The 22,607-nt window shown below is 41.3% G+C and overlaps 1 protein-coding gene across 2 annotated transcripts; it reads left to right on the forward strand.

Annotated features, from left to right (window-relative positions):
- The first annotated feature begins 1,799 nt into the window (after positions 1-1,799).
- LOC120515768 (lymphocyte antigen 6E-like) lies at positions 1,800-21,649 on the forward strand. 2 transcript variants are annotated; one of them, XM_039737062.1, is made up of 4 exons: positions 1,800-1,925; positions 10,087-10,251; positions 11,784-11,891; positions 21,273-21,649. In XM_039737062.1, the coding sequence occupies exons 2-4, from the start codon at positions 10,200-10,202 to the stop codon at positions 21,488-21,490; spliced, it is 378 nt and encodes a 125-aa protein (XP_039592996.1). In that variant the 5' UTR covers positions 1,800-1,925; positions 10,087-10,199; the 3' UTR covers positions 21,491-21,649. The 2 variants fall into 2 exon arrangements, with proteins under 2 accessions (XP_039592996.1, XP_039592995.1); XM_039737061.1 differs by having other exon boundaries at positions 1,803-1,925; positions 11,781-11,891; positions 21,273-21,647.
- The last annotated feature ends 958 nt before the right edge of the window (positions 21,650-22,607 follow it).

A 22,607-nucleotide genomic window follows, 5' to 3' on the forward strand; every position in this document is an offset into this window, starting at 1 on the left:
TATTACTGTTTATTGCAATCAAACTCGTTACTCTGTTTGCCTATCCTCCGACTCCTAGAGCCTTCATTTAAAGTGCGTATTTTTCTCCGACTCTTTACACGACTATTTGTGTCTTCTTTTCACCCACAGCAGAATTAATCTGTGTCTTTGGATCAACCCTGAAGAAAGACAGCAGATCAGCGGGCGATGCTTGAGATACTGGACAGGCACAGGGGCAGACAACAACTGAAATCGATTAAGAAACGTATAGAAAATTTCAAAATAAATACACGATTTATGTACTTACGAGATGTGTCAACGTATGCGACACACGAAGCACACTTTTGTATTTTTTTGGTCTAACTCGGGGTGCCCACACTTTTTCGGCTTGCGAGCTAATGATCTGCCTACATTAAAAATGCTATATATATATATATATATATATATATAGATATATATATATATATATATATATATATATATATATATATAGAGAGAGAGAGAGAGAGAGTATACTTTATACATAAAATATATGTTATCGTACCTTGCATAACTGAATAACCTTTATGGCACAATAACAATTCAATACATCTATGGTCACTACTCTATTTGGATATAATAATCGTCATGTGGGAAAAGGCTAACTCGCATAAATAAGTAGAGCCGAATAATGCAGTCAAGGAGCTTTTGAATTCAGCCGAGTGAAAAATGACGGCTGTCCGATTAACTGCGATTTTAGTTCCCTCTCCTTTCTCTTTCTCAGATCGCTTTTCGGAAGGACGTCAGTTTCGTAGTTTTTATGAAAAGTTCCAAAGTGCCTTTCCACATTTTCCTTCTTTGGAATAGCACTGATAGATCAGACAAACGCACTTCGATTGTGACGTTGTGAGAAAAAAAATCTTCTTCCAATTCCACATCCAGCCCATACCCTCCTCAAACATTTTTTTTAAATCCCTTCTTTAGTCGATATAAATTGGAAGGCTAACTAGATCACTTAGATAGGCTGAGTTTTACAGTAGCTCGCCTGTTTGATAGTGCGTGCGGGATGACCAGTGTGTTAGAAGAGAAGAGATCTCAGACTGGCCGTCCTGTATGTCAATCAAGTGGCAAATGGGCGGATATATGATAGACTAACTTTTAAAAAAAATTTTTGGAATACAACGCGATCTACCTGCACTACCTTTGTGATCTACCGGTCGATCGCGATCGACACATTGGGCACCCCTGGTCTAACTTGTATCTTGTACATACGTGCAAGTATCCCGTATTGATATTTTCACGTAAGGGCTCTCCCATATTATTTTCATTTTGTGGTTCAGATAATGGATGAATGGACGAATGGTTCAGAGCATCTGCTCCATCAATCCCATGGACTTCAGATTCAGTTTTATTAGTTTTTGTCTTTTTTTGTTCTTGCTTTCTTTTTTTTTAACTATCTGATTTTCTAGCTTGACTATGAAACCAATTTGTTGCATACGTTCGACTTAATTGTATGCAATGTTATTTTCTTCATTAATAAAAAATAAAAATGAAATAAATCAATTAAGAAACAAATAGAAAAAGTAAAAATAAATACACATGAAAATTAACCATCCATCTCATGGACTGCGGAACATTAATGAAGCCGGGATTCGAGGGAAACTGTATTTGTTTTGCTTTTTTTTTTAAAAAAAACGAATCACTAAACATGTTAACGGCGTGTTAAGTAAGCAGCTAAATCCACGCCACTGTGTCAGGAAAAATAACGTTTAATAAATGTAACAATTTTTTCCTCCTTATGTTCTTGTCTCTTTTCTGCAAACCTCGATGTGCCGGCGATTAGAGACTACACTTCCCATCAGGCTGCACGAGTGCGCGGTGGTTGATGTGAGTCCGCCTGATCAGCCGGGCTGAAGTTACACTCAATTGGATCAGCGCACTGCGCAAACCGAATTGAATAACCGCAGGTATTTATTTTTTCAACTTTGTATAATTTCATTGATTTGTTAGATTAGATCTTCTGTTTAGCAGTACGCCTTTTTGTTTCATCGTGTGTTGTCTTTAGCTATATTGTATTTCATAAAAACACTGTTCGCCCGTTTTTTTTTTAAATGGAACCTTTCATGAAACATTGACGGGTGCAAAAGGTGCGTACGCTATTGCTAAACCCCAAAGGAGCCAAGTTCGTTTCTGTCAACTCCCCAAAAAGCATGTATAAACTAACGTAAAACGGATTTTAGCTTCACTTTTGGGAACGCCTTTTGCTCATCACTGTCTATTATATTTTGTGATGTTTTGTTTTATGCATACTGCAACACTCAGCAGAAAAATGCAGTGTCAGAAAATGAGACCTTTTGCATAAACGAATGAGATTCAGCCGTTGGACAAGGACAGTGGAGGCATGGTGCTTGATGATCTTGGTAAATAGGAATAGCATTATACAGCCATGTCATTTTCAAACCGTAACCCGCGTAATCCAGACCAGGATTGGGGACCGTGCTGGAGCCTCTCCCATCTACCATAGGCAGGGCGAACACACACACGAGCCAGTTTAGTGTCACCAATTCACCTAACATACAGTATATGTGTCTTTGGACTGTGGGAAGAAGCCCACGCAGACGCAGAGAACATGCAAACTGCACACATGGAGGACCCCAGACATGAACCCTGGTCTTCTTACTGTGAGGAAGCAGCACTATGACTGTACCACCCTGCCGCTGACATTACGCAGAGTAAAAGAATCTGCAGCATGTCATTTGCAGGTATTATAAGAAAATTACTGTGGAAGTGGAAAAAATGCCATGAAAACACATGACTATAATATCTCTGAGTCATCTTAATAACACTCCAGAATTGTGCTACGTGTGCTGACCTGAAGCAATCTCTGGGGCCACATCCCCCCGACACTTTCAGTGGTCGATGATCGATCCATCCATCCATTTTGATTTCAAATTAACAAATTACAAACAAGTCCAATAAAGCCTCACAAGAGACTTGTATATATGTATTGCATTAAAAATGGCAGCAGAGGCAACAACAATGGGAAGTGGCAAAATTATGAAACATACGTAGATATTAATAATATAAATGTTAGCAGACAATATGTTTATATATTTTATCATTATTTGTGTTGTTTTTTGAGTTGATTATCTGCTCATGTTTACACGTGTTTCTGTTTATCATTGTGTTCTGTCTCCTTAAACGTGTTTCACATTCTTTGTGGGCGGAGCCTATGAGTGGCGGGCACACAGTGACATCATCACTCCTGGCCCCTCCCTCTGGCTATATAAGTTAGCCGACCAGACTAGGAGTGGGAGTCATTTGGTGTTTATACTGGAGTGCCTGTCTGTTTGGATTTATTTATGTATTTTTTATTATTATTTTATTATTATTTTCTGGCCTTGTTTTCTTGGATTCTGTTTTTAAATGAAAACAATCTTCATACACACAATCATTTTCAAATTGTTTATTAAAGTATCTCCATCCACACTAAGGCCTTGTTCACACGGGCGTTAAAATCGAGCGTTTTTTTTGCATTCGTAGCGTCCGGTGGCGGATCAAGCGCCGAGTGTTTTACACGTAGGAGTCAATGAGAGTGTTCACACGGGCTTTGGTGACGTCGTTTGTCCGGCAGCGCGTTTATACGGCATCAAAAACGTTGCATGCAGCTTTTCTTGGCGTTCAAAACCCAGACGCAAGGAAACCGCTTCTAGTTCGTTTTCTGCGCGTTTATTTTACGCCGGAGGAGCGGGGGCATTCAGTGCATAACCCGGTGTAAGCGCACACTCGACTACTGTTTCCTTACCTCAAAGTGACAAGTAGTCTCTCTTCGGGGCTAACACCAAGTTGCATATTGGTTGATCGGCGTGCAATGTGGCATTGCACCAGCTGCAGCAGACAATCAAAAGTGGAAACCGACATCCGACAGTAATTAAAAAACTTGCGCGGAAATTTTCGCATTTCTTCATTAAGCACAAAAAACCTTCCTTTAACCCGACGTTGTGCAGTCAGAGGATGAACCCAGTAGCGGCGATTTTTCTCTCCCTATGTCGCTGTATTACGAGTATTTTTAAAACAAGAAGATTAATATCTAACAATATTAACATAGCAAAATGGTCCATATTGAAAGGAGGCACCTCAAATAAAACGACAAGGGCTTTCATATCCAGTTCCCGACACTGCCTCCACAGGTTAACACACAAACTACAATTTGGGCTGCAGGCTGGCGTTAGACAGAGACAAACGAACGCCGGTGTAGAAGTCAATCGATCGCCACCACAAAATGCAACATAAACGTTTAGGACGTTTAGAGTAAGTTCGTTTATCCAAAAACTTAACGCCCGTGTGAACAAGGCCTTAAAGGACTGAAAAACTCATATGGCATTAATGTTTTTTTCTGCGCACATCTGCAGAAACTTTTTTGAAGGGATGGTAACGGTGCCAACCAGGCAATTAATCGCAGAACTTTAGCAACTGGTAAATGATTCATGTTTTGCACATGTATGCAGCATTCAGACTGTACAAAACACATTTTAGATGCATACAGATAAGAAACGCAGCAAGTGCCATGGAAAGCAACTCTTCTGTATCCGCTGTGGTTGAATATGGCTTTCTTCTGTGAGAGGTGACCAGTCAGGGAATGAGACCTTGCAATGAGCAGGATCTTACCGGGGAAGTGCTACGTAATAAGCGCTAATAAATAAGAGACAATTAGAGTCTGCATTTGTACAAGTCTGTAGTTTCGCCAGCCCACATTGTAGCACCATTTTTAGAAGTGGTGCATTTTCAAAAGTCTTGATTTTTGAGGATTAAAAATGCTTCAGTGGTGTACGTGAAAGGCAGAAACAGAGTCTAATATTTGTGTTTTTGAATGAAAACTTAGAAGTGTGGATCAGTGGTAGTCCTACATGTTTTGACCCTGCAGCTTGAACTGTAGTGGGAGCCCCTTCACAACAAACAGTGGGGTCTGAGACTGGGTAACCACTTTTATTTCTATTACCTTTTAATTTTTAATATATTTTAATTATACATACTGTAGTTAAAATTGTATTTATTGTGATAGTAATATATGTTTGCAATGTATGGCAAATATCATCCCATTTTATACAAAGGGTGACAGGGCAGATCCAAGCAACTATAGGCCAGTAAGCTTAACATGCATCACAGGAAAATGAATGGAAGGAATTATTAAGGATAAGATTGAGCAACACATGGCAAGGACAGGAGTTATTCTGAACAGTCAGCATGGGTTCAGAAGAGGGAGGTCGTGTTTTACTAACATGCTGGAATTCTATGAGGAGGCAACAAAAGGATACGATCAAAGTGGAGCTTATGATATTATTTATCTGGACTTTCAGAAAGCATTTGATAAGGTGCCACATGAGAGGTTGGGCATCAAGTTAAAAGAAGTGGGAGTTCAGGGTGATGTTTTTAGATGGGTGCAGAATTGGCTCAGACACAGGAAGCAGAGGGTGATGGTGCGAGGAACCTCATCAGAACTGGCCGATGTTAAGAGTGGTGTTCCACGGGGTCAGTGCTAGGGCCTCTGCTACTTTTAATATATAAAAATGATTTAGAGAGGAATATAAGTAACAAGCTGGTTAAGTTTGCAGATGATACCAAGATTGGTGGATTAGCAGATAATTTGGAATCTGTTATATCATTACAGAAGGACTTGGACAGCATACAGGCTTGGGCAGATTTGTGGCAGATGAAATTTAATGTCAATAAATGTAAAGTATTACACATAGGAAGTAAAAATATTAGGTTTGAATACACAATGGGCGGTCGGAAAATCGAGAGTCCACCTTATGAGAAGGATTTAGGAGTCATAGTGGACTCTAAGCTATCGACTTCCCAACAGTGTTCAGAAGCCATTAAGAAGGCTAACAGAATGTTAGGTTATATAGCACGATGTGTGGAGTACAAGTCCAAGGAGGTTCTGCTCAACCTTTATAATGCACTGGTGAGGCCTTATCTTGAGTACTGTGTGCAGTTTTGGTCTCCAGGCTACAAAAAGGACATAACAGCCCTAGAAAACATCCAGAGCGACTAGGCTGATTCCAGGGCTACAGGGATTGAATTATGAGGAAAGATTAAAAGAGCTGAACCTTTACAGTTTAAAACAAAAGAAGATTAAGAGGTGACATGAAGTGTTTAAAAATATAAAAGGCAATAGTACAGTGGATCGAGACTTGTATTTTAAAATGAGCTCATCAAGAACACGGGGACACAGTTGGAAACTTGTTAAGGGTAAATTTCACACAAACATTAGGAAGTTTTTGGACTTTACACAAAACTTGAAGGGTAAATTTCGGATAGACACTTGGAATAAGCGATCAAGTAGTGTGGTAGACAGTAAGACGTTAGGGACTTTCAAAACTCGACTTGATGTTTTCTTGGAGGAAATAAGATGGATGGGACTGGCGAGTGTTCTAATGTTTAGGATGTTTTGAGTTTTATAAGATTATTTGTGCAAATAAAGTTACTGAAATAATTACAAAGAAGGCAAGCAATGAAATATGCTTTCATTTTTTTCAATTGTGGCAAGCCAAAATAATTTTGATAAAAAAAATTATTTCTGTTATAAATGTCCCTAGTGTGTGCTTGGTGTGTGTGTGCTCTGTGGTGGGCTGGCGTCCTGTCCGGGGTTTGGCTCCAGCGGACCCCCGTGACCCTGTGTTAGGATATAGTGGGTTGGATAATGGATGGATGGATGGATGGATAAATGTTAATAGTGTTGTGTGACACACTCACTGCAATTAATATGGTGACAACTACAATAACTGCAAAATGAATCCAACCCCTCGGAAACTTTCATATTTTCTGTTCTACAACTTTGAACCACTGTGATCAACAGAAAAGCACTATTTAATATCAATGTGAAAACAGATCTCTGCAAAAGCGTCTGATGTAATTGGAAATATAAAAATTGCATGATTGTGTAAGTATTTCACCCTTTAATATGACACGTTAGGTGGGCTGGCGCCCTGCCTGGGGTTTGGCTCCAGCAGACCCCCGTGACCCTGTGTTAGGATATAGTGGGTTGGATGGTGTAAACAAGCTCTATATAGCACCCGACCCGTCACAGACTACGCAGAGGCACGTGTTCACACTCAAAGGGCTTTATTTTTGTTTCTTCAGCCGTGGGCACACGTCTTCCCCGTGTCCCACAGGCCCAACAGAGTTCAAGCACCAAAACTCACACAAACCAACCGCTTCCTGGCACCACCACTCCTCCCAGGCAACCTCGTCCTCTTCCTCCCGATTCTGGCCTCGAGTGGAGGTGGCTGGCCCGTTTTATACCCCACCCGGAAGCCAGGTGGCTGACCACCTGGTCCTAATTGCCCTTCCGGGTGGGGCTGAGAATTCAAGCAGCTGGGCTGCGGAGTCCATACAGCTCCCCCTGGCAGCCACCCGAGCCCCCAACCAGGCTGTGGAGGACTCCATCTCCCATGGAGCCCTGCGGGTGGTTGGGGAATCACTGTCCGCCATGTAGGCTGCCACCAAGCGCCCCGGGGGAGGTACTAAGCTGTCCATGGTGGCTCCCCCGGAATATACACAGCAGGGGCGTCCCAGCCGGGCATGGGACCCGGCTGTCCGTCACAATGGATGGATGGATGGAATATGACACACCACCATTAGTGCAGCCAATTGGCTTTAGAAGTTACAGAACAAGTTGAAAGGAGACCACCTTTTAGGGGTTTTAATTGATCGTAGTATTAATGCCCCTGGCAAGTGGAAGGTCCTACTTGTGCTGAGTCGGTATGGTGGTCTAAGCCGGTGTTTCTCAACCTTTCTGGTGTCGTGACCCACTTTGATCCATTTCAGTGTCTTCAGAAGCCCCTTAGTGAATTCAATGAGATCGTGGGGTGGGCCACCTCCTCGGGACACACCACAACCCACTTCTTGATGCATTGTGACCCACTGCCATTATAAACACCAGAATCTTGCTACCCACTGGTGGCAGCCCATGACCCACCCAGTGGTTGAGAAACAATAGTTTAACCTACACAATGAAGACAAAAGAACAATCTGAGCAAATCTCTGAAAAGATGATTGAAAAGTACAAGTCAGGGAATGGAGGCAAGAAAATTGACAAGTCACAGAATACCTCGTGGTGCCGAGTTAAATCAACCATTAAGAAATGAAAAGAGTACAGCAAAGTTCTAAATCTGCCTAGAGCAGAGCAACCACAAAAACAAAATAATCAGCAAGAAGAGGAAGACAAGTGAGAGAGGCCATCAAGAGACCTATGAGAACTCTGAAAGAGTTACAAGCTACAGTGGTTGAGAGTGGAGAGACAGTGCAGACAACAACAGGGGCTTCACCAGTTACACCTTTATGAGAGGGGGCAAAGAGTCCCAAAGCATACGCCATTTTGGCTAGAGTTTGCCAGAAGGACCCTGGGAGACTCTGAAGTCAGCTGGAAGAAGGTTCTACATTCTGATGAGACTAAAACTGAGCTTTTTGGCCAACAGACTGAACACCATATTTCAACACAAGACCATCCCCACTGTTTCTCAGTCAAAGAATCCATGTCTGTTTCTTTGACAGTAAACGGTGCTGAAGCTGACTGAGACATTGGACGGCCTATTAGGACCTCCTAGGAGAAGAGTCCAGTCGTTCTGTTGGGGTACCCCATACTGACATCAAGATAAGTGGAAGCGCCATTTGAGGCCAATGTCATTACACATCTAGTTTATTTTTTATCACACCATTAATCCATTCAATGGCATCTGCATATTGAGAATCGTTGAGCAGACTTTTGAATAAGTCCTAAATAACGGCATTCACAAAATGGGTCCCTTATAAGATGAAATCCACAGGACAATCGCAAAATGAGGGGTGCAGTTTCATTATGTCATTTTGCTACAGCTGTTGCATCAGCGTGTCTGGCAGGAGCAAATTCTCTCCATTTGGAAAACGAGTTCACGATCACAAACACAATCTCAAAAGACGTATACTTAGGTAATTACACAAAATCTATATGAATATTTACAAAAAACACCAAGCTCCTCTGTATGCTCAAAGCAGAGGTCATGTCAAGAAAACATTACAAACAGAGACAGTCGGCGGTGTAATCCTGTGAAAGCAGCAGTCTAGTCTGGCTTACCCAGCGACTCACTCCAGCCAAATCAAACGTGGGGGTGGACTTGGTGGGCATGAGAGCTGACAACCAATGAGCTTCACTTAACTGGAAGTGCAATACATTTAATGTGGCGATGAGGAACAAGGAACTCGGGTGTTTTGTTCCTCTCCAACAGAGCATTGAGCTTGTCTGTCTCTTTTTTACATAAGATGACAGATTGGAAAAAATATGTAAAGTTATGTAAAGTGCTGTGATCACAGCTGAACTCACCATTCCTGTTATCCTTTCATACATCAAGCTATTGGATTTACGACTGTGCAGGTAAGCTCATCTCACAAACTCTAAAAGTAAAAAGTACAACATAATGCATCTATTTAGTAACATAACAGTCAGGTAACTCACACAGATACTTTTAAGCCAAACTTGTACTATGTACTGTAACACACAAAGTAAAACATAACACCACAGCGGCCATTTTATATTTCAGAGCATCTGCCACATAATTTCAGTGTCTGATCTTCATTTGCTCAAGAGAAGGCTGATTCCATAGAGTTGTCAGTCTGTTAAGAGTCCACAAATATAGGTTGTCCACGTGGCATAGAGATAGATAATTTATTAATCCCAAGGGGAAATTCACAATAGTAAAATGTGCCCAGGGAACAAGTTCACATAAAAGAACGTGGTAGGAGTTAACAGTGAAATAGAGAAAAATAGAAGGTAGAAAGATAAAGTCATACATGGAGCTGCTGGAAAAGCTGCCACTCGAGGTGGCGCCTGAGTCATATGTTGTGAACATCTACCGAGTAACACTGCACTCCCATCTAGAATGGCTTCCAGGCTTGTATCTCTCAGCGCTAACTTCAGCTATGCTTTCCTACAACACTTTATAGAAAAAAAGGAGAATTGTGTTAAGAAACAAATCATTTATTTGTTTGAATTTGGCATTGTACATTTACAATGCCTCATTGTGACTACTTTCTTGACATTTTTATTTATCTATCAGTCATATAACACCTCTCATATCTGCCCCCCATCAGGTAACTTGATACAAAGAGCAGCAGACGTCACATAATGTGATCTTGTGGCACATTTAAACCTGACTTGAGATCGAGACCAGTCACATTGTGGCACTGCAGGAGACAAAGCAGAAATGAAAGCCGCCCTGATTTTACTCTCCCTTATGGGCTTTACCACCTGCTCAGGTATGTTTTCAGTTTTTTTTTTTTTAATGGAAATATTAGAAGCTACACAACATAGAAAACAACAAATATATTGTTTTTTTTCATATTAAAAAGGGATATTTATACATGCTATGTCAATTACAGCTCAGATACTTAAAAACACAAAGTTGCATATTATGAAGTAGCCTGAATGGCAAAGCAAATATTTGCTGTTTTCACTGTGCGAGAAAGTAACTTAATAAGGGGTCACCATTAATGTAAGTGGTATACAGTAATTACATTTGATTACAGAAGCTTCTTGTTCTATTTGCCTCAACTGCAACTCTTATTTTTCTCTTCAATATATTTGACTTGGAAATCGTAGGACGAGATGTGCTGCTCTGATTAAATAGGCTCAAATCTAACAAATCAGCAGGACCAGATAATATTTACCCTCAAGTGCTTATGGAGGTTACTGATTGCATATATAAACATACAAAACCTTTGAACAGAATTCTCAAAAATTTCTGCACACTGGAAAATAGCAAATATTATCCCGTTATCTTAAAAGGCAGATCCATGTAACTATCTGGCAGTGTGCTTAACATGTACCACAGATAAATTAATGGAAGGAATTATTAAGGGAACGATTGTTCAGTGCAGAGTCTACAGGTGGGTACAAAATTGGCTCAAACACAGGAAGCAGAGGATTATGGTGAGGGGAACTTTTTCACAATTAGGCGATATTAAAAGTGGTGCCCCTCAGAGGTTGTGCTAGAGCTGTTGCTCATATTAATATACATAAGCAGTCTTGAGAAGAATATAATCAATAAGCTGATTAAGTTTGCAAATTATACCAAACTAAGTGGAAGGCCAGATAATTGTTACAGTGGGACTTGCACAGAATAGAGGCTTAGCAGATTTGTGGCAACTGAAGTTTATTATAAGTAAATGTAAAGTAAAACACATACATAGGAACTAGAAATGTTAGATTTGAATGCCCAATGGGAGATCTGAAAACTGAAAGAGCACCAAATGACAGGGGCTGTGGGAGTCGACGTCTACATTACGACAGTACAGAAAAGAGATAACAAAAGGCTAATAGAATTTTGAGTTATATCTCATTTCATGGGGTGTATCAGAACAGGCACGAACTACTGAAGCAGTTTGCGTTACATCGCCATTCATCAACTTGATCACCCTTAACTTTAAAAATTATAGACTGGCATCCTGTATTTGAACAGCCACGTCTTGTCTTGGGTGATGTAAATCTCGGCCTGTTGGATTGGTTGTGCATATGGAGGTTGGCAGATTGAGGAGCTCCAAGGTCTTTCAATTTTAAACTTGACTGCCTGTTGGATAATTTTCAGATTCAGTCCCACGTTAAAAAGCTTATTGCTTTGCTGGGACTGATTGATGCTCTTAATGCACAGAGGGGTACATTTAATTTGATTCCAATGAGTAAAACATTAAAGAGATGTTTTCCAAATGCCACCCTTCACAATCTCATAATGGTGAGAAGTTGAGAATTCTACCTTTGTCTCTAACTCTTCGCTTTCCCCTTTTTCCAGAAGCACTGCAGTGTTTTCAGTGTTCAAACGCTGCTTCAAATTTTGATTGTATGCTGAAAGGATTTACGAGTTGCTCTTCAGGAATGTGCTATACAAGTGTTGCTTCTGCAGGTTAGTGAAATTCTTCTTTATTATATTACACGTAAAGGAACGGGTGCACATGACATTTTGAAAACCATATTGTATCCAGCAGGGGACACTTGATTGCCGGGAATGTGTTCTTTGAGAATTGTAGCCATACTTGTGACGGTGTATCCTTCCCAGTAGGCACAGCAAAGCCATTAAAAGAAGAAACGTTGAGTACAAAAGAGAGAACATATTTAACTTGCTTTTAACGCTGCATTTACACCTACCAACAAATGATTGAGGTAGCTTGTAGGACAATATAATTGTCTCACAGTGTTGTGGCAGACACCCCTCTGTTGGAAGGACTGGGGGAGAGGACAGGGTCACAGCAATACCTCCCCCAGAACATGAGAGGGCAACCTCCCACGGGGGGCACCTGGCCAGTCCCACAGCCCTGGACAGCAGGACTTCCGCCACACCCGAGAGTGCTGCCAGAAGAGAACCGGAGTGCACCTGGAGCACTTCAGGGTGTACTATAAAGGAGGCCACTTGACTCCGTTCGGAGAGCCAGAGTCGGGAGGTGGAGGACAAAGCTGGCGTGAAGAGGAGTGGAGGCGGCAGAAAAACAAAAGAAAGAAAGAAAGATGAGAAGAGACTGAGCAGCATTGTGTGCTATTTACGTGTGTACTATGCTCTGAAATGGGGAGCTGGGGAATAGAGCTGCCCCACAAGACAATAAAAAGTGTGTGCCTGTCTGTGTTCGGGTTCGGGGAGCGGTACAGCCCCCGTTATTTACACAGTGTTCAGTGTGGTCTTTGATGATCATATGTCCATCTTCAGAGGGGTCGTATGCAGTGTCTCGGGTACGGACAGCAGGGAATGTCTTCCAACTGCCCAAAGAAATGGCTTCACTTGGTGCCTGAACTACATGTAAGCTATTTTATAATCTTTGTAGTACTAGGGTGTTGTACCGTGTTAGTCATTATGAATGGAGAGAAAAGTCAAACAAAATGACACCTTTTATTGGCTAACTATTATCTTTTTAGTTAGCCAATAAAAGGTGTCATTTTGCTTGACTTTCTTTGTTCAAAGTTTACCAATCAGATAAGAATGCCATAGTGACACCACTTCACCTTTCATTAGGTAGACTGCCTGAACTCAAACTGTTTACATCAAGTAGCCCATTTAACCCTTTGTTGACCACCATTAACCACGCTCGGCCTTTGGAACACATTTTCCATTGACCTCCTGTCTTTTATGCCTCTGTTTTTAATTGTTAAACATTTTACATTCCCCAGGTTACTGCACGTGGCCTTACTTAGTAAGTTATTACATATTAAGTAACCGTTAGTATGTAAACTAAACCTGTTTGCATGAAGAACAACTGGGAGAACAGTGACGTCTGGGAATTTTAACCTTTGGTTTCTTGAAAGAAAAGATCCTCCTGTTTGTAGCCTAGCAAGTCTTTATTTATGTGTTATGCATAATTCGATTTTAGCAGTAAACGTTGGTTCTTGAATAATCGGGCCCACTGGTCACAATAATGCATTGGCTGTAAGTCATTTTCACATACACAGTACCCAATCTCAGACGCCGGCACACACTGTAGGGGAAACATTAACTTTAAAAGTTGTTCATTAAAATAAAACAGGAAGGAGTGACGGCTATTGTCACAAAGCAAGACTGAGCGCTTCATGTAACTAAACACCAGGCCACACAAAGCAACCCTCTGCTTTGAAATCGTATGAATACACCAGACATTCCAGTTGTGGTTAATATTATTGACACCATTGCTTTTTAGGTACAGTGGGTAGTATTCAGACCCCCTTCAGTTTTTCACTCTTTGTTCTATTGCAGCCATTTGCTAAAATCATTTAAGTTAATTTTTTTCCTCATTAATGTACACACAGCACCCCATATTGGCAGACAAAAAAAAGAATTTTTGAAATTGTTGCAGATTTATTAAAAAAGAAAAACTGAAATATCACATGGTCCTAAGTATTCAGACCCATTGCTCAGTATTTAGTAGAAGCACCCTTTTGAGCTAATACAGCCATGAGTCTTCTTGGGAAAGATGCAACAAGTTTTTCACACCTGGATTTGGGGATCCTCTGCCATTCCTCCTTGCAGATCCTCTCCAGCTCTGTCAGGTTGGATGGTAAATGTTGGTGGACAGCCATTTTTAGGTCTCTCCAGAGATGCTCAATTGGGTTTAAGTCAGGGCTCTGGCTGGGCCGTTCAAGAACAGTCACAGAGTTGTTGTGAAGCCACTCCTTCGTTATTTTAGCTGTGTGCTTAGGGTCATTGTCTTGTTGGAAGGTAAACCTTCGGCCCAGTCTGAGGTCCTTAGCACTCTGGAGAAGGTTTTTGTCCAGGATATCTCTGTACGTGGCCGCATTCATCTTTCCCTCGATTGCAACCAGTCGTCCTGTCCCTGCAGCTAAAAAACACCCCCAGAGCATGATGCTGCCACCGCCATGCTTCACTGTGGGGACTGTATTAGACAAGTGATGAGCAGTGCCTGGTTGTCTCCACACACTGAGGAGAGGCAAGACACATGACAGCCCGTATGGAGTTTGCTAAAAGACACCTGAAGGACTCTGAGATGGTGAGAAATAAGATAGAACTTTTTGGCCTTAATTCTAAGCGGTATGTGTGGAGACAACCAGGCACTGCTCATTAATGCGGAAAAAAATACTGATTTTAGCAAATGGTTGCAATATAACAAAGAGTGAAAATTGAAGGGGGTCTGAATACTTTCCGTACCCACTGTATGTCCTCTAAAGTATAGTTAGAAATATTTGGAAATGTACCAACATTTACCATTAAAATACATACATGGAAGATGAGCAGCATTGTTCACACTGGCTTTTAATTCTCTCCTCCGTTACTACCTCCAGCAGGTCCAGAGGGTGTCCCATAACTGAGCCTGTCCTCTAAATTACTGTATTAAAAAGTAGAAAATCACACTGGCCATCACAGAGTCATAAAACATGAAAAGAAGTGCACCCACATTAAAGACACACAGCCCCCTAAGAAAAACAGTCGGCATTGCCCTTTCTCCTATGTGTTAGTACAGTTGTGTAGTTTGTCAATGATGTGGACCCCCAAGTACTTGTAGTAGTGCACCACCTTCATATTCACTCCCCGTATACAACAGAAAAGGAGGAAGAACTGTTGTATGTGGTGCTCCAATGTTACTTACATCTACGTCAAAAACATGGCGGACAGATGGTCCATTATCCAGGACACCTGCATATCTCTGAGTTTACCCCTTAACAGGAGTAATAGGGAAATCAAAAAATATAATCCTCACAGTGCTGCCAGCTTTGTCCTGGTTTAGAATAAGTCTTGTGAAGCAGATAAATAATTGCATCCTTCAGGCCAATCTTTGTTGCATAGGCAAACTCTAGTGGGTCCAGGTGGTCTACCACATATACAGTAGCTCAGGACTAGCCTCTCAAAGGTCTATCAGGGTGCGTGACGTAAGGGCCATTGGTTTGCAGTCAATGGATGATGAGGTGCCTTCTTTAGAGATGGAAAAATATAGGATGTTTTTAACATACAGAAAAAAGTGTCTGTTCAACTTACATACAGTAAGATCATAGGAAATCCGACAAATGAGACAAGGCCAATTAGTCCATCAGGCTCACTTGTTTAGCTAATAGCTCAGCTGTCCCAAAATGTAATTCAGGTACTTCTTAAAGGTTGTCAAGGTTTCAGCTTCAGCTGCACGTCTTAGTACTTTATTCCAGATTCCCACAATTCTTGGAAGTGCCTTTAGTCCTAAACACACTTCCCCTTAATTTCCAGTGGTGCTCTTGGGAATGTGATCCACCATCAACTTGAAAGAGTTTTGCTCATTATAATTTTGAAGACCTGGATTAAGTTCCCACACAGTCTCCTCTGCTTGAGAGCGAACAGGTTTAATTCCCCGAGTTTGTTGGAGTATGACACGTCCTTACGCTGTGATATGCACTTGGTTGTTCTCCTCTGCACAGCTTCAAGTACTGCTATGTCTTTCTTGTAGAGTGGGGACCACAACTACACGCACATTGCTCCAGAAGTGGCCTCATTAGTGCATTATTGCATGTATTTTTTTCCACAGAAAGTGAATATAAGTCATGGACAGCATTAAAGGCAGGCACCCTTTTCTTAATCTTTGTTAATGATGGAAACCTTTAAATGATCATGTTGCCAACCCTAAGCTTCTTGCATCTTTCTGATGGTAGTTTCTCCCAGTATTCAGTTGTAATTTGTTTCAAATCTGGAATGTTTTCAGGATTCCTTTCACTAACAGTAGATTTCAACTCTTTCCAAAAGTTTTCAGTTAGACAGAGATCAGAGCTCATTGCTCTGTCACACACAATGTGTATATCTTTTCCTTTTTAACCATTACTTGGTGTTTTTGGGTGTGTGTTTTGGGTCGTCGTCCTGCTAGATGACCCAAATTCTTCAAAACATACCTAATATTATGACATTAGATAGCATATTGACGTCTACAATGCCTGGTAATGCTCTGCTTTTATGATGTCCTGTGTATAGGTGTGCTCCAGAGAGAGAGTCCCGCACGATGTGTTGCCTTCTGGGAGCACAGGTAGGAGACCTCCCTGGAAGGGTGGATAGGCTCTTGGCCAGAGCAGGGGTGGATCCAGTTGTCATTGTCCATGTTGGATCAAATGACATACATAAGGGTAGTCTGTCAGTTCTGCCATCCAAATTCAAAGAGTTATGTGCCAAGCTGAGGAGCAGAACTGACAAGGTAGTCTTCTCCGAAGTTCGGCCTGTGCCACGCGCCAGTCCAGGTAAGATTGAGGAGCTTAGAAGGCTTAACGCGTGGCTCATATCTTGGTGCAGGGTAGAAGGGTAAAGGTTTATGGGGCATTGGGACTCCTTTTGGAACAGATGGGACCTGTTCCGCCGTGACGGGTTACATCTGAACCGGAGGGGCACCAATGTATTGGGGAGGCGTATGTGTAGGCTAGTCGAGGATTGTTTAAACTAGGGAATGGGGGGGCAGGGAGTTTAGGACAGGCCAGATTTAGATCTATACATGGAAGAACAAACAATGGTGTAGAAATAAAAATGCATAGTATTGTAAATTCTAGGCAAACACGTAAATATAGATGGAGTAACACATTAAAAATAGCTTGCCTTAATGCTAGAAGTATCAAAAATAAGGTAAGTAAGTTGGAGTTGTTTGTAGCAGAGCATAATTATGATATTATAGCAATAATGGAAACCTGGTTAAATAACAAAGATGGAGATGAGTGTAACATAGAGGGATACACATTTTTAGGTAGGATAGACAGAACAGAAAAGGCAGTGGGGTTGCTTTTTATGCTAAACAGGATTTAAGTGTAAGTCCTCTTCAGTTGGATGATGAGCCCCATCTTAGTGAGGACATGTGGCTTCGTCTGGAAAATATTAGGGAAACATGTCTTATTTTAGGAGTGTGTTATAGACCACCCAATTCAGATATCCAAGACCTTCAGCACCAGAGGCAGCAAAGCAGCCCCACGACATGATGGATCCTCTACCAGTTTAAACTGTAGGTAGGGTATACTATACTTTATAGGCTTTATTTCTTCTCTATATATAAAAAATGTAACGTCTGTCTGTTTGCCTGTATGTCTGTCTGCTTTTCACAAGAGAACTGCTTCACGGATTTAGATTGGGTTTTTTTTCTATAGTTTGCATGAACATTCCGGTTGATTTTGTGACTTCTCTCATTGAGCTATGTATCATAATTCGCTTGCAGTACCGATTTATTTGTGCGAATCTGAGAGGCGCGCAGTGGGCCAAGGTGAGGAGGGTAGAGCCCTCCTCACTCACGTGCCAGCCTCGGGGGCATATCTTACATCCGCTCAGCTAGCAAATGAGAGAACTACTTAAGGGATTTAGATTGGGTTTTTTTCTATAGTTTGCTTGAACTTTCCGGTTGATTTTGCAACTTCTCTTATTGCGCCAAGAATCACAAGTCGCTTGCAGGAGCGATATATTCGTGCTAATCGGAGACGGAGCCTGCGGGCCCTCCTCACTGTCCTGCTTCACTAATACACGTGCGGAGCCGCGGGGGACGGCTGGTAGTCTATAAATAAATCTCTGGTCTTTAGTTTCATCATTCCACAACGCTTTCTGACGCAGAATTTGTTTTTTCTAGGTGGGTTTGGGCAAAGATCAGTTGTGCCCTTTTATGTTAGTCCAACAACGGTGGGTCCTCCTTGGTTTCTGCCAAAAGAGCCCTCCTTGGCTGAGGTAAATTGTCACTCCAGATCAAGTACAAGTTCTTTGGATATTTTATACGGTGGTTTTTCCAGCAGTTCACATCCAGCCAACATCTCTTCTCAGGTTGCTCTCTGAATATCATTCAAATAGCAGAAGCCTGTTGCCATGCCCCTTGGATAAATGTACGAGTCTGTGTGCTTTCTAAGGTGCTTTGTTTAACTTCTTTTTCTTCTTTTTTATCTCTGCTTACTCACACATTATGAAAACAAGAAGGTCTTAAAGCCATAGTACGTTAAACATTTGTAGACTTTACTTACATAATCTGAGTGAGTTGGGGACAGCAGTGGTTATGTGGTCTGACATCACTCTAACTAGTCTGCAAACTCGCCCCAAGAATGTCAACCTGAGAACTGGCAACCAATGAGCACTCGCCTGGAAGTAAAATACTCGTAATGCAACCACGAGAAGTAAGGAACAGAGGCGTTTTGAGTCTTGTAAAAAGAAGAGAGGATTGTCTGTCTGAAGTCGTGTGTTTTATGTACCACAACAGAATGGCAAAAGAAAAAAAAATGGCAGAGATTGCAGTTGAATTTGCCATACTCGTAACATTTTCGTATGGACTCCCTCAGGCAGCACATTATTGACTACAAGAAAAAGAAGCGAGCTTGTGATAATTTGGAAATGTGAAACTGTGCTGGAAGGTCGTCACAGAGTCAGCTAATTTGTCACCCCCTGCAATTTCTGTCAAATAATGTGACATACTTGGGAGGTAAGAGCAGCAGCTGCAGTCATTAAATGTGACATTGCGTCTGACTAGAATTGGTGTAATGTGATAGCGGCTTCAGCCAGGATCAGTACCCACAAGTCATTAAAGGACAATCGATCTTCTCAACTTTCTTAATGCAACAAACCAAAAATCCATTAGATTAGATCAGAGTAGTGGTAAATAGAGAAAGGTCAGAGTTTTTCATGAAGTCTATTCAGTGTTCAGATTAAGGAGCCCCCTACTCACTCCCTCGCCCTTAGAGAGAACAGCAATAAGTACTTCACAAATGGTCACATTCACAGTAGCAGTGCTGCAACAGGACACAAGAAAATGGACGGACGACCTGATCACGCGTGAGATATACAGCACATAAGAATAAACATAAATCAAAATGTATTTCAGGCCATATATATTGTACAGTACATATAAAAGGTATTCTAAATGGTACAAAATGGCCTCCTGCATCTACTGACTCTGATATTTAATACAATTACTAAAGATGTCCCACTTTTATTTTGAAAAACCATTTAGATAAGCAGAATATTAATGATAATTCAGTAAGGAATATGTAGTAAAGAACCAGACTTGAACACATGTACTGACACCCAAAAGGCCCCATCCAGGAACCTGGACCAGAGAAGCACAGCAGTGTAGCCTAATGGCTAAACAACTGGGCTGGAAAGCGCAAGGCCGCCATCTTAGCTGTCACCAGGAACCAACTCTGTCATCCTGAGTAAACCACTTAAGCTTGTAGTGCACCAACTGTACGATTACACTGCCTGGCGTAACTACTACTGCTCTGTCCTTTTCTCAAGAAAAAGAACAAAGTCAGGCGCACCCACATATACAGGACAAGGGGCATGGAGGAAGTCAATGCAGTACAAATACAAAGGGCCTGACGTCAGAGCTGGAGTTTGTCACACGTAGTCCAGTTGACAAATCTAAAATAAACACTTTGGCTATGACACCTCACAGACAGACAGACAGACAGACAGACAGACAATCTCTCTATCTGTCTGTCTGTCTGTATCTGTGTCTATCTGTCTATCTATCTATCTATCTATCTATCTATCTATCTATCTATCTATCTATCTATCTATCTATCTATCTATCTATCTATGTATCTGTGTCTGTCTATCTATCTGTCTGTCTGTCTGATAACTTTATTTTATCCTCAAACAGAACTGTTCATCTTAACTGTAAACACAATGAGGTTTGTCAAGACGCAGCGGTCACATAACCCCCCTGAATGGCCATTTTCAAACTCCTCACATGACTGACTTTACTTTGTCACTACTCACTCATATCTACAGTGACCTGATTTCTGCGCACTTTAAAAGCCAACCCTCAATTCAGCCCCTTACAAATCTCCAAGTTTAGGGGTTTCTTTTGTTTAGTGTGCCTACTATTTCATAGCAATTTTGCCCTAACCATTTGAAAAAAAAAAATAAAAGGTCACCAAACTTGAAATGTTTTCGAACTCTCCAAGCACTCAAGTTGTGTTCATTATTATAAACACAACGTGTTTTGTCATAAGGGCAAATGGAAGGACATGGAGTCAGAAATCTAGTAAGGAAGGTGATCAAAGTGCCCAAACTCATTGTCAAAAACTAAAAAGATAAAGAGAAACCAAAAAACACAAACTTTGTGATTAATAATTGTCAGGGTTCTTGGGTGCAACCAGGGGGAAATACACCTCTCTGGTTTGGGAGGCACCCATATGACCCAGAAGTGGTTCTGTTTTGCTAGGCTGGGGCTCTGGAAGTACTCCTGGGTCTGTCATAAAAGAAAGTCACCTCACTTCAAGGCCTGAGTCAGAGTCTGGGGGCAGAGGTGCGGAAAGAGGTTTTACTTTTTGGAGATAAAAGTATTGCGAATAAAAAAGAAATGTATGCACCCAGGATTAGCTTGGTGTGCTCGTGTCTCAGGTTTGGAGCTCCATGGCGCCCCCTGAAGGTCACACCATATTAACTCCACCCGCCCAGTCAGGTCTCCACTGATTTGAATATACATGTTGGGCTGCTCTTGGCACTGCCCTCTACTAGAGGAGGTCATCACTGCACTTCTGAGCTACTGGAGACATAGAAGAACCTGCACCGCAAACAGGTCAGCTCTGGCATGAAAGTAAAAGCTGAGCTGGGGGTGAAGCCCCCATACGTTTCAGTCTTGATACCATATGGTGATGGCAGATGACCATCAGTGACTACTGTGAAGCACACCTTCTGCAGGTGTACGGCTCCATTTAGCAGTTCCTAGGCCAGACGCAGAGGAAACATCTTCATGACCACAAGCCCGAAGAAAGCTCAAGGTACTGATGATACTGGGCTATCAAGATAAAGATTTGTGTTTATAGTAATCATTGCCCAATCTGTCCATTTTGGTTTTTTTTATTTTTTTCCTTTTTACATAAAACTGAATGATTTCTTTTTCAGGTGGCAGCACCACCATCAATAAAGGATGTTTGAGTGGGACGAGCTGCACTGCCGGATCAATCCTGGGCAACATCAACATCGGAGTGGCCAGCACGTCCATGCGCTGCTGCTCTACAGAACTCTGCAACTTTAATGGATCCACAACTGCCAGGGTTAACCTTGTGCTCCTCGGAATCTCCATCCTTGTTATTTACTTTGTGGGAAAGACCACCATTTGAAAATCTCCACCAGGTCTGAGGAGTATAACTGGAAATGGCAGGCCTTGCTAAAACATTTCTTCCATTTTGATATTTAGAAAGTTACCGTGATTGGTATTTATGGAAAAAAAATCTATACATTACATTATCTATATAGTATATATTATCGATACATGTACATTTATTAGAAAATATAAAAAAATCTTGACTTGTTTGTCTTTTCATTTGTATTCTCAGCATGCATTTTGAAATAAATGGTTAATTGGTTTGAATGTTTATACATTATATATATATATTATATATACACATTATATACTGATTTGTGCTTAAAATAGACCATTCAGCCGATGTAATGAAGAGCTTCCTGTTTAAACGGGGCTGCGAGATGTGAACTCAGCTGTTTGGCGCACCTTATTTGAGTTGTTAATACCCAGCCGTCATTACTCAGTTTGCCAATAAATGTCAGAAGGATGGATACCAAAACCGAACTGGCCAAAGATAGATTTCGATGTACCAAGCAAATGGCGATATGTTCTAAATTACTTACAGTCGAAGAGTTTAAGGCAGTCGACGATGTTAGTCCTGGAAAGTACGCCCCACCAAACCAACGTTCCAAAAACCAACCAAACTTACTGTTATCTGCTCGAACCAACAGCGACTTACTGTACTCGGGCTGTCCAGCGGCGTCACTGAAACTTTTGAACATTCTTAGCCAATCATGCAATACTGCGTCTGCGTGTGCCACGTTATGTTCTGACTATAAGGGCATAGTACCATTGCATGGATCTAACTTGTATTGAGTCGAGGTATTGACACGGACACCATACATACGGATAGTATCTAATTATATATAAGGATATATATATACTCAGCAAAAAAAAGAAACGTCCCTTTTTCAGGACTGTGTATTTCAACAATAATGTTTTAAAAATCCAAATAACTTTACAGATCTTCATTGTAAAGGGTTTAAACAATGTTTTCCATGCATGTTCAATTAACCATAATCAATTAATTAACATGCACCTGTGGAATGGTCGTTAAGACCTTAACAGCTTACAGAAAGTAGGCATTTAAGGTCACAGTTCTAAAAACGCAGGATACTAAAGAGACTTGTCTACCGACTGTGAAAAACACCCAA

The sequence above is a fragment of the Polypterus senegalus genome, chromosome 15 (genome assembly GCF_016835505.1).
Source record: "Polypterus senegalus isolate Bchr_013 chromosome 15, ASM1683550v1, whole genome shotgun sequence".
NCBI classification, from domain to species: domain Eukaryota; kingdom Metazoa; phylum Chordata; class Cladistia; order Polypteriformes; family Polypteridae; genus Polypterus; species Polypterus senegalus.